The following is a 12,183-nucleotide window of genomic DNA, read 5'->3' on the forward strand; positions in this document are numbered from 1 at the left end:
CCATTGTCAACTCTCTTTCCTCCTTTTTCAGGAATACAATGTTTATCCTTCTAGTTAAGAATATGAGGGACTTTCCTGGTGGTTGAGTGGTCAAGAATCTACCTGCCAATGCAGGGGACACAGGTTCGATCCCTGGTCCAGGAAGACCCCACTTGGCACAGGGCAACTAAGCCCATGTGCCACTACTACTGAAGCCCGGGCACCTAGAGCCCGTGTGAGGCAACAAGAAAAGCCACTGCGATGAGACGTCCATGCACCACGTGAAGACCCAGAGCAGTCAAAAATAAATAATAAGTAAATTAAATAAAAGTTTAAAAAATAAACAACACAAGCAGCTGCTTTAAAAAAAAAAAAAATCCCACAAAATCTAAGTGCTAAGCCACACTCGCCTGCTTCCCCAGGACTATACTTACCAACCATTCCTTTTTTCCTTCTCTTCTTGATCTCCCCCACCCCAGCATATGAACATAATCAACAGACTTCAACTCAATGCCTTTCTACCATAAGAATAAGCCTCAGGACCTTTGCACTTCCCATTCCCGCTGCCTGAAAAGCTTTTCCCCAGACGTAGACACATGGCTTTCTCCCTCACTTCCTGCGCTCAGATATAATTCCAGAGGTCATCCCTGACCATAGGCATAAAACCACTACTCCCTTTCAGGTACTCCTTTTCTCCACTATCCTCTTAACTTTTCTCCACTGAACTTGGCATGTTGTTTGCTCACTGGCTTTTTTTGTTTGCTTGTTTTTCTACATCCTCCACTTGAAAGCGAGCATTGCGATGGCAGAGATTTCACTTGTTTTGTTCACTGTCTTATTCCCAAGCAGTGTTTCACACAGAAGCTCCATAAAAAAATTCTTGAAGGAAAACATGAATTATAAAAAGTAAATGAATTCAAGAGAAAGCATTCTTTTATATTGGTAATCATTCACTTTGGTAATCAAAATGCAAATTAAAATTAGGCTCTATGATTTTGCTACTTAAGGTAAAATTAATAATTTATAATTACTTGCAATACATTTATTGTTGTATTTTATTATAATAAATGCATTGCTCTACTATGTACCTTATTCTAACAAAAATTTTATTATAATTTGCAGTAATTATAATAAAGCAGTGTTTGTTGGAAGACAGTGAAATTGATACTACTACATTGCTGATGGCATTTTAAGTTGATATCATCAGTTTCAAAAGCAATTTGGCTACAAATATTAACAGCTATTAAATGAAGACACATTTTTTTTGGAGGAGGAAATACTCCTAAAGGGGAATAAAAAGCATGAAACATATAAATATATTCATTGTACTCTTGGCAAAACAGCAAAACTAGAAATCATCTAACTATCCAACAATAACAAAGCAAGTAAATTAGGACACATCAACTCAATAGAATATTCTGAAGGCATCCTTAAAATGGTGGCCCTGTAGCAACATGAGAAATATTTTCTGAAGAAAAATTAAGTGGGAATAAAAAAAAAACACCATTACAAATCTGCAGTCTGTACAGTAAGGATCACAAATGTAAACAGGCAATATACCAAATTATCACAATGACATGAAATAGGTTAAAATGCTACTTTTCCCATTTTTTTTAATATTTTAGGATGGAATGGCTACCCACTCCAATACTCTTGGGACTTCCCTGGTGGCTCAGACAGTAAATAATCTGCTTGCAGTGTAGGAGACCTGGGTGCAATCCCTGGGTTGGGAAGATCCCTTGGAGGAGGGCATGGCAACTCACTCCAGTATTCTTGCCTGGAGAATCCCCATGGACAGAGGAACCTATCAGGCTACAGTCCATGGAGTTGTAAAGAGTCAGACATGACTGAACATCTAAGCACAGCACAGCAATGTGGGAGTTCCAAGTTTGATCCGTGGGTCAGAAAGATCCCCTGGAGAAGGGAATGGCAACCCACTCCAGTATTCTTGCCTGGAGAATCCCCATGGACAGAGGAACCTAGCAGGCTACAGTCCACGGAGTTGCAAAGAGTCAGACATGACTGAGCGACTAACACTCTCACTTTTAAAATTTGCTTTTAAATTTAATTGTTCTAAAATTTTGCACTTTTATAAAGTAATCCTAAGAACAAGTCAGTCAGTCAGTCCACTCGCTCAGTCATGTCTGACTCTTTGTGACCCCATGAACCACAGCACGCCAGGCCTCCCTATCCATCACCAACTCCCGGAGTTCACCCAAACCCATGTCCATTGAGTCAGTGATGCCATCCAACCATCTCATTCTCTGTCGTCCCCTTCTCCTCCTGCCCTCAATCTTTCCCAGCATCAGGGTCTTTTCAAATGAGTCAGCTCTTTGTATCAGGTGGCCAAAGTATTGGACTTTAAGCTTCAACATCAGTCCTTTCAATGAAGACCCAGGACTGACCTCCTTTAGGATGGGCTGGTTGGATCTCCTTGCAGTCCAAGGGGCTCTCAAGAGTCTTCTCCAACACCGTTCAAAAGCATCAATTCTTCAGTGCTCAGCTTTATTTACAGTTTAACTCTCACATCCATACATGACCACTGGAAAAACCATAGCCTTGACTAGACGGACCTTTGTTGGCAAAGTAATGTCTCTGCTTTTGAATATGCTATCTGGGTTGGTCATAACTTTCCTTCAGAGGAGTTAAGTGTCCTTTAATTTCATGGCTGCAATCATTATCCACAGTGATTTTGGAGCCCAGAAAAATAAAGTTAGCCACTGTGTCCACTGTTTGCCCATCTATTTGCCATGTAGTGATGGGACTGGATGCCATGATCTTAGTTTTCTGAATGTTGAGATTTAAGCCAACTTTTTCACTCTCCTCTTTCACTTTCATCAAGAGGCTTTTTAGTTCCTCTTCACTTTCTGCCATAAGGGTGCTGTCATCTGTATATCTGAGGTTATTGACATTTCTCCCAGCAATCTTGATTCCACTTGTGCTTCCTCCAGCCCAGCGTTTCTCATGATGTACTCTGCATAGAAGTTAAATAATTAGGGTGACATTATACAGCCTAGACGTACTCCTTTTCCTATTTGGAACCAGTCTGTTGTTCCATGTCCAGTTCTAACTGTTGCTTCCTGACCTTCATACAGATTTCTCAAGAGGCAGGTCAGGTGGTCTGCTATTCCCATCTCTTTCAGAATTTTCCACAGTTTATTGTGATCCATACACTCAAAGGCTTTGGCATAGTCAATAAAGCAGAAATAGATGTTTTTCTGGAACTCTCTTGCTTTTTCAATGATCCAGTAGATGTTGGCAGTTAGATCTCTGGTTCCTCTGCCTTTTCTAAAACCAGCTTGAACATCTGGAAGTTCACAGTTCACATATTGCTGAAGCCTGGCTTGGAGAATTTTGAGCATTACTTTACTAGCGTGTGAGATGAGTGCAATTGTACAGTGGGGTAATATTAAAAACCATGGAGCCCAATAATTTCTCAGAGTGGGAGTACAGCAAATGAGAAATAGAAGAGGTACAATTTGGGGTCTACACACAGACAGTAAGTCTAAGAGAAGGATGATGGAGAAATTTCTAAAATGTGAACATTTAATTTTGACTATATACAAATTTAATATAAACTGAAGATGACTATATATGCAGAAAAAGGTTAACATGGCAGGCCTGAGATTGTTCTCCTGCTAATGAGGTGGATCTCTGGCTGGTGTCTGGGAGCTTGGATTTTAGGAAGGTTCCTACAGGCTACAGAGAGTGCCTCTCTGTGCTCAGACTCTCTGGGCAAACAGTGTGGTTTATCTTGCCAACCAGCTTTCCACCTGGGTGTCTGGAATTTTGGTGCATGCTAGGCAGAGAGCACCTGTGTGATGAAAAGGGAAAGTGAAAGTCGCTCAGTCATGTCCATCTCTTTGCAACCCCATGGACTATACAGTCCATGGAATTCTCCAGGCCACTATACTGGAGTGGGTAGCCATTCCTTTCTCCAGGGGATCTTCCCAACCCAGAGACTGAACCCAGGTCTCCCGCATTGCAGGCAGATTCTTTACCAGCTGAACCACAAGGGAAGCCCACCTCTGTGATGAAACCCAGTCAATACCTTGGGCATGAAGTCTCTTAATGGGCTTTCCTGGGCAGAAATATTGCATACTCTTGACTGCATTTCTTTTGCTGGGGGTCAGTGGGTGGTGGTGGGGTGGGAGCAGGGAGGGCAGGGAGAGACAGTGAGCTCTTTGTGGCTGAGGGAGAAAGAATAAGGAAGCCCATGTGTGCATTCCTCCAAACTCTGCCTGTCTTTTCCCTTATGGTCCGACTGTATCCTTACTGTGTGTGCGCTCTGTTGCTCAGTCGTATCTGACTCTTTGTGACCCCATGGACTGCAGCCCACCAGGTTTCTCTGTTCATGGAATTTCCCAGGCAAGAATACTGGAGTGGGTTGCCACTTCCTTCTCCAGGGAATCCTCCCAAGCCAGGGACTGAACCCACATCTCCTGCACTGTGGGAAGATACTTTACCACTGAGCCATCTGAGAAGCCTGTGTATCCTTATTATATCACTATAATAAGTCTTAGCCTTTATTGCTACTAGATTGAGTTCCATGAGTCCTTCCAGTGGGGATGGTCTTCTGGACTCCTGACATACCATATTAAAGTCACCACCGATGAGTTTTTATAATCAGGATGCCCATTGGAAATGTTGTAAATGATGCTAAAGTGACTTTCCCAAAGGGGCACTTCATGGAACACTGTTCCCAGGATCCTAATTGTGGCACAGGGAAGAAAGTGTTCCCTTTGCAAATGTTTGAGAAATAATGGATTAAAGAGAGTTAACTAGACCCTTTCCCAGGAGACCATCTGAAGGTCTTTATTCTAAAACATTAATGTGAACAGAACCTGGAGGGGAAAGGAGAGCAGTCTTGACCCCAGGCCAACTGAACTCGGACCTAGTCTTTTCCAGGTTCCCCAGCAATGGATCCAGAACCATGTACCACAGAACACCAGTTTGGGAAACGCTGCTCTACAGAAATGTCTAAAGAAGAAATTCTATGCAGAAGCTGTTTCAAACAACTATTTTATTAATGAACCCTAGCTAGAAGCTAGAACTAGAACTGGAAGCTCTTCAACAAAATAGCTCTATGGGCTTCCTTGGTGGCTCAGAGAGTAAAGAATCTTCCTGCAATGTGGGCGACTTGGGTTCGATCCCTGAGTTGGGAAGATCCCCTGGAGAAGGAAATGGCAACCCACTCCTACATTCTTGCCTGGAGAATCCCATGGACAGAGGAGCCTGGCTGACTACGGTACATGGGTCACAAAGAATAGGACACGACCGAGTGGCTAACACTTCAAAACTGTGGGAAAATGAGAAATGTATTCCGTGGCAATTTCTCTCTTACTGATCTGAAAAGAAATGATTTGTTCTTCATGTCTACCTGACCCCTCGGGTACATTCCTCTTCATTTTCAAATTATTGTCGGAAGGCTCCTCGTTTAAAGAACATCCATCACAGACCAGTCATGGGAAGAGAAAAAAAAAAATGCAATTGATGTTTCCCAAAATGCCCTTTATAGAAAAATGAATCACAAAATAAAGTTTAAATAAAAGCGTCAATCTTGTAATAACCTTTGTCATCTGGAGAAACTCTTCGCAGGTAAGTGGCTCTTCCCCAGGGAGCTGACAAAGAGGGGTGCTGCTCATTTCTTCCAGGATGGCATCAATGCGGAACTCGATCAAATCATTGACCCTGTCGAGCAGCAACTCCAGGTCCCCTTTGGAGAAAAATAAGAGTGGATAAAAGAAACTAAGCATTTTGTTGTTTTTTTTCTTTTTAAAAAAAAAGTGATTATATTTCAGTAGTAAATTCAGGGTGAAAATTGCTCCACAGAGCTTTTGCAGGAGACATGAAACCCAGGTTCAATCCCCAGGTCGGGAAGATCCACTGAAGAAGGGCATGGCAACCCACTCCAGTATTCTTGCCTGGAGAATCCCATGAACAGAGAAGCCTGGTCCATGGAGTCCCAAAGATTCCATGAAGTGACTTAGAACGCATGTGTAGAGCTATTTCACACTTGGTTCTCACACTGTTCTTTCTTTAACCAGCTTCCCAGCTTTCTCAGCCTGCCTAACTCTGACTCAACTTGCAGATTCAGCTTGAACACATCTGCCCCAGGAAGCTTGCTGTGAATCTGCACATATTCATGTGGCCCCTTCCTCCTATGGTGGCATTGACCCCTGGGCACCCCTCCATCTCAAAGGACCTTCTCCACTCCTATACTGCTATGGTTGTCTGATCACACATTTTATATTATTCAACCTTCAAACTGTAATGAGCCTCATTCATATCCAAAGATCCCTTCACAGGTTGTCTTTGAACCTAGTCCCCAAAGCTACGAAGCAAAGCAAAGAGGGTAGGAGGGTTCAACCATAAGCCCCTCACTTCTCTGCTCCACCTAACCAAGTACCTATCAAATATTCTTGAGTATATTGCACCTAGTAAACAGCTGGACCCTTCTGCGTTCTAAGGCATTTGGAAGGTACCGTGGAAACCTACTAATAAGACAAGCTCTTGAAAATCTGGGCTATAAATAGACGAGGTGTTACTGAATCAGCCACAGAGAGAGGAAGGGAGGGAGGGAGACTGGAGGGAGAACATAAAGAGCTATCAGAACGGGTATGTAGAAGGGAGGCTCAGAAAAGGGTGATCCAGAAAAGAGGTGATGGGAGCAAAGGGTGGATAAGGGGTTATGGAAGTAAATGGAAAGGGATTGACTGTATAAGACTATCGCAATTATGAATACATATGCATATAGGTATCTAGCACAAACCCAACTCAAAGTAATACAAAAGCATAAGAAAGAGCCTAATTTTTTAAGCCCTCTGCAGTCAGTCTGGGGGAAAGATGGAACCATTAGAAGAAACAGAAATGCAAAGCCTTTTGTCTCAGTGTAAAATAACAGGAGGTCACAAGAGGAAGTAGTCTTGCCATAAAGAGTCCAAGTGGGCTTCTTGGGAATGGAACATATTCTGGGCTATCAAAAACATGGAGAACTGAGCCGTGAAGGGGTGAGGACACCGCATGGAAGAGGAGAATGACCATTTCTAGTCTTTGTAAAACAATGCCTCCATCGGGCGTTAACATGCTTTCCTAGAAGGCAGCCAAGGAACTCTGGGAAATGCAACTTATAGAAGCCCAGTTTTGGAGACCTACTAAATACTGGCACATCAAGGGCTCTGAAAAGTCCTCCAGAAAAGAAACCTGCCTGACTTTGTTTAACGTGGATTTCCCAGAATTCTCTGAGACTAGGCTCCTTCTTTGCAACATACTTGTACACATTCGGGAAATTGTAATTTATGTAATATACCACCTTAAGTATATTTTAAAGTGTAGTATATCCCTCTTTAGGAACAAAACTGTTTGCTTAAACTTTTCCCATATATCCTGCTGTTCAGCAGTCTGCTCTGTCCAAATCACATCTTTTTTTTTTTCTTTTTTTTTTTTTCAGACACAGATGGTTTATTTATAATTACCATAAATGGAACTTGAATACATTCTAAAAAAAAACCGGTAAATTATAACAAGGCAACATTCATTGATTATAATGTATTATTTAGAAACCAGCAAAGAAATGAGACCCCAAATTCTTACACCCAGACCCTGAAGTCCTTACATCTGGTATTAGAGATAACTCATAGGTTAAAGAGGTAGTGAAAATAGAAATTACAGATTCCTAAAACTAAATGATGCTGAAGTCACTACATTTCAAAACCTAACAGTATACACACTCAGAAGGGGAAAAAAATGTGCGTGTGTGTGTGTGTATATATATCTCCATATATTGGAGAAAATATTAAAAAAAAAAAAAAAAAAACTAAGCTTTCAACTGGAAAAGCCAGAAAAAGAACTAAATAAATCCACAAAATGTACTAAGAAAGCAAATAGTAATGAAATAGAGGCAAGGATGAAAGTGAAAGTGAAAGTGAAGTTGCTCAGTTGTGTCCGACTCTTTGCGGCCCCATGGACTGTAGCCCACCACGCTCCTCCATCCATGGAATTTTCCAGGCAAGAGTACTGGAGTGGATTGCCATTTCCTTCTCCAGGGAAATCACATCTTTTAAATCAGCATCTCAAAATACACTAACCTGTTAGTACAAAGAGCTAAATGATTCTAAAGTTCCTTTAAAGTCTAATGCCCAACAATAAGCATAATTTTAAAATGTAGTTAATCTCTGAGGATAAAACTAAATAGCAAATATATATGGTTTCCGGGGCTTCCCCGGTAGCTCAGCTGGTAAAGAATCTGTCTGCAATGCAGGAGACCTGGGTTCAATCCCTGGGTTGGGAAGATCCCCTGAAGGAGGGCATAGCAACCCACCCCAGTATTCTCGCCTGGAGAATCCCCACGGACAGAGGAGCCTGGCAGGTTACAGTCCATGGGGTTGCAAAGAGTTGGACACAACTGAGCAACTAAGCACAACACACACACATATGGTTTCCAGGAAACTAATGATTTCATATATTTGGTAAAATTCCTTCAGTTCAGTTCAGTCGCTCAGTCACATCTGAATCTTTGTGACCCTGGGTACTGCAGCACGCCAGGCCTCCCTGTCTATCACCAACTCCCGGAGTTTACTCAAACTCATGTCTATTGAGTCAGTGATGCCATCCAACCATCTCATCCTCTGTCTCATCTCATCCTCATCTCATCCTCATCTCATCCCTTCTCCTCCTGCCTTCAATCTTTCCCAGCATCAGGGTCTTTTCAAGTGAGTCAGTTCTTTGTATCATGTAGCCAAAGTATTGGAGTTTCAGCTTCAGCATCAGTCCTTCTGATGAATATTCAGGACTGATTTCCTTTAGAATGGACTGGTTGAATCTCCTTGCAGTCCAAGGGACTCTCAAGAGTCTTCTCCAGATTCCTTAGGGAACAACTTAAGAACACACTTCTCATTTTATTATGTATATCATAATATCTATAAGAAATTAAACAGTAGAACTCAAAAACTCAGTCTTTAGAATTGAAAAATAATAATCATTTAAACAGACTTACTTATTTTTGCAAAAGCGTTTTTCAAGTACATCTCAATGTTCAGTGATGTCCAGGTCAGTGCAGTCAGGCCAGGCTGGAGAGCTTCATCCACTTTCGCCAAATGAGGGACCATCAGTTGCTCTATGATGGGAGGCATTTTTGACTTCACCCTCTGATATTCAGCCAGCATCATCTGCAGTGAAACAGGGGTGAAGTTATCAAATAATATCTCACTTTGAATATCTATTAAGAGCTCATTTTTATCCAAAACAATTACTTTTATTTAGAGTCCAGCTATAGGGCTCCAAAAAGCAGCCAAAACAAAGCCAGAGTAGAACAAAGATGAAATTTCTCCATGGATACAAACTCCTCATCCAATAAAGAACACCTAAAGAGGAGAGGGAAAGAACTGAAAAATTAGAGTTTTTCACCCACTATCCAGCCCTGTATGCAGATGTAAGAGTTGAACCAGAAAGAAGACTGGGAGCAGAGAAATTGATGCTTTCGAATTGTGGTGCTAGAGAACACTCATGAGAGTCGCTAGGACTGCAAGGAGATCCAGTGAGTCAATCCTTCTGGAAATCAATCCTGAATAGTCAAGCACCAATCCTTTGTCCACCTGATGCAAAGAGCAGACTCATTGGAAAAGACCCTGATGCTGGGAAATATTAATGCTAGGAAAAGGAGAAGAAGGCGGCAGAGGATGAGATGGTTGGACAGCATCACTGACTCAATGGACGTGAATTTGAGCAGACTCTGGGAGACAGTGAAAGACAGGGGAGCCTGGTGTGCTGCAGTCCATGGGGTCACAATGAGCTGGACATGACCGAAGGGATTTAGCATGCATGTCCACAATAGCACTTCCAGCCTACCTTTTATGGTTATGTTAATATTAATTATAATTAATTATAAGAAAACAATCTTAATTCACTTCTTAAATACAATTGTTAAGCTCATCTATAATATGCATGTTAGTATTACTTCGTGATTACATCAATGTTTCCCAAAATGCTTATGCTGAAATGCTACCCACAAGGGATTCTGTAAGACAAATGGTCCCTGGATGGGTAAGTTTGGAAAACACTGTACACAATACCTCTTCTCTCTGACAGTCACAATTAATATTAATGATTCTGCGAAAACTGCAAGAAGGAAGTAAAAAGCCCAACAGTCTTTGTGAATTTTAAATTCAGCATTTCCCAGTGGACAACATTATCCTTTCTTCGTTTAATACTTTTCCACAATTTCTGTAATATCTTTTCAATTTCCATGAAAAATCCACATTTGATGATTCTATTAGCAGCTACTTAACACATTTTCTGAACCATTTATCTACTGCTTACCTTTCTTTTGGAGTTCATCACTTATTCTACCTGCAAGGCAGGTCTTAAATCAGCCTCCAGTAGCCCTTCCACTTCCCACCTTAATCTTTTAACCCCAGGAGGTATTATTCATCCATTTTAAAAATGAAAAACTGAAGCTTAGAAGGGTAAAGTAATTTGCCCAAAGATAGTGCTTCAAATCCCGACTGGCTTCAGAATCTGTATTCCTAACGATTAGCCTATGATGATTCATCTCTTTCTAGTCTGAACTGCCTTCCAAGGAATAGGTAAAGACAAACTCTCAGCTACTTCAGCTTCTCAGGCTTCTGTAGAAGCCTACAAACTGTTAAATATTCAGCACAATAACTCAGCAACACTTGAGATGGTATCCAAACATGCTAATTGATCTGCTTTTACCAACTACTCAGGTTGAGTGGGAACTTTTAACTCTTTCAAACTCAAGACACAGTAAAAATTACCCATCAGATGATAATTCACTTGGAATTGTCATTTACAGCTGTGGTGATTCTAAAATATTATTTGAAAGATAAATACATAAACTTTTTAATCAAATAAAACATTCTTTGACCCTCCTCCATTCATGGGGTAGGGTCTATGTTCTCTCTCCTTCGCTCTGTGTGGGCTTATGGAGCCCAGCAGAGGACAGCAGAGGTGATGCTATGAGACACATGTGAAGGTGCTAGTCGCTCAGTCATGCCTGACTCTTTGTGACCCCATGGTCTGCAGCCTGCCAGGCTCCTCTGTCCATGGGGATTCTCCGGGCAAGAATACTAGAGTGGGTTGCCATTTCCTTCTCCAGGGGGTCTTCCTGACCCAGGGATCAAACCTGGTTCTCCTGCACTGCAGGCAGATTCTTTACCATCTGAGCCACCAGAAAACCCTATATATATATATTCTTTTTTCAGGTTCTTTACCATTATAGGTTATTATAAAATATTGAGTATACTTCCTGTGCTATACAGTAGGTCATTGTTGCTTATTTTATATATAGCAAAAATAACTATTTCTGTACAAATATGAAGATTGACTTAGCTATTCTCTAACACCCAAGAAAAATATAGAAGGGAATTCCAACATGTTGACTAGTATTTGATGAGCTTACATCTGAGGAATGTCTGCGTGTTGCTAATATTAACTTTTTAACATAACATGAAAGAGTGGGAAAACACTAGAGTACAAGCTTGGGTTCTGGTCCTACTTCGGCCACTTGCCAGCTATGAGACCTTGGCTAAGTCATTTAAGTTCTCTAAGGCACAGTACTGTCACCTCTAAAATAATAATATAATGGTACTCTGTACCAATTACCAATTACCTGTGGAAAATATTGAATGGAATAATGAATATGAAAATGATTTAAATGTAAAGCATTATGCAAATATGTGGCTTTATTGGACTTGTCCTATGATAGTAGCCACTATAAAGTTGTAACAATGGTTTCCATGTTATCAAATATAATGGCAGCATTGCTGACTTCATTTGAGCATCTTCTGGGCAGTATTTGTCACTAGTGACCAGTCCCTCCATCATGAAGTTTTTCTTACCCCTGGCTTTCTTTTTTTTAATTATTTTATTTATTTTAACTGGAGGCTAATTACTTTACAATATTGTAGTGGTTTTTGCCATACATTGACATGAATCAGCCATGAGTGTACATGTGTCCCCCATCCTGAACCCCCCTCTCACCTCCCTCCCTACCCCATACCCCTTGGCTTTCTTGACACTTAGCTTCCACCTGCTTTAAAGGCCAATCTTTAATTTCACTAGCATATTTGTCCTCTTCTAGCAGACCTGTTAATATTGGAACAACTCAGAGTTTAATGAAGACCCTTTCAGATCAGATCAGATCAGATCAGTCGCTCAGTCGTGTCCGACTCTTTGCGACCCCAT

The 12,183-nt window shown here is 41.2% G+C and overlaps 1 protein-coding gene across 1 annotated transcript in view; it reads right to left on the minus strand.

Moving 5' to 3' along the window:
* The window catches only part of DNAH5 (dynein axonemal heavy chain 5), a 330,796-nt gene that overhangs the window by 221,039 nt on the left and 97,574 nt on the right, over positions 1–12,183 (minus strand). Inside the window, exons 16-17 of the mRNA XM_086361232.1 lie at positions 8,975–9,146; positions 5,550–5,695 (exon numbers count right to left, since the gene is read on the minus strand). Coding sequence (XP_086217358.1) covers positions 5,550–5,695; positions 8,975–9,146 — 318 coding nt within the window. The remainder of the gene's footprint in view (positions 1–5,549; positions 5,696–8,974; positions 9,147–12,183) is intronic.

This window comes from Bos grunniens, chromosome 20, assembly GCF_055505025.1.
Source record: "Bos grunniens cultivar Pamir isolate PY7600 chromosome 20, Bosgru_T2T1.0, whole genome shotgun sequence".
Lineage (NCBI taxonomy): Eukaryota > Metazoa > Chordata > Mammalia > Artiodactyla > Bovidae > Bos > Bos grunniens.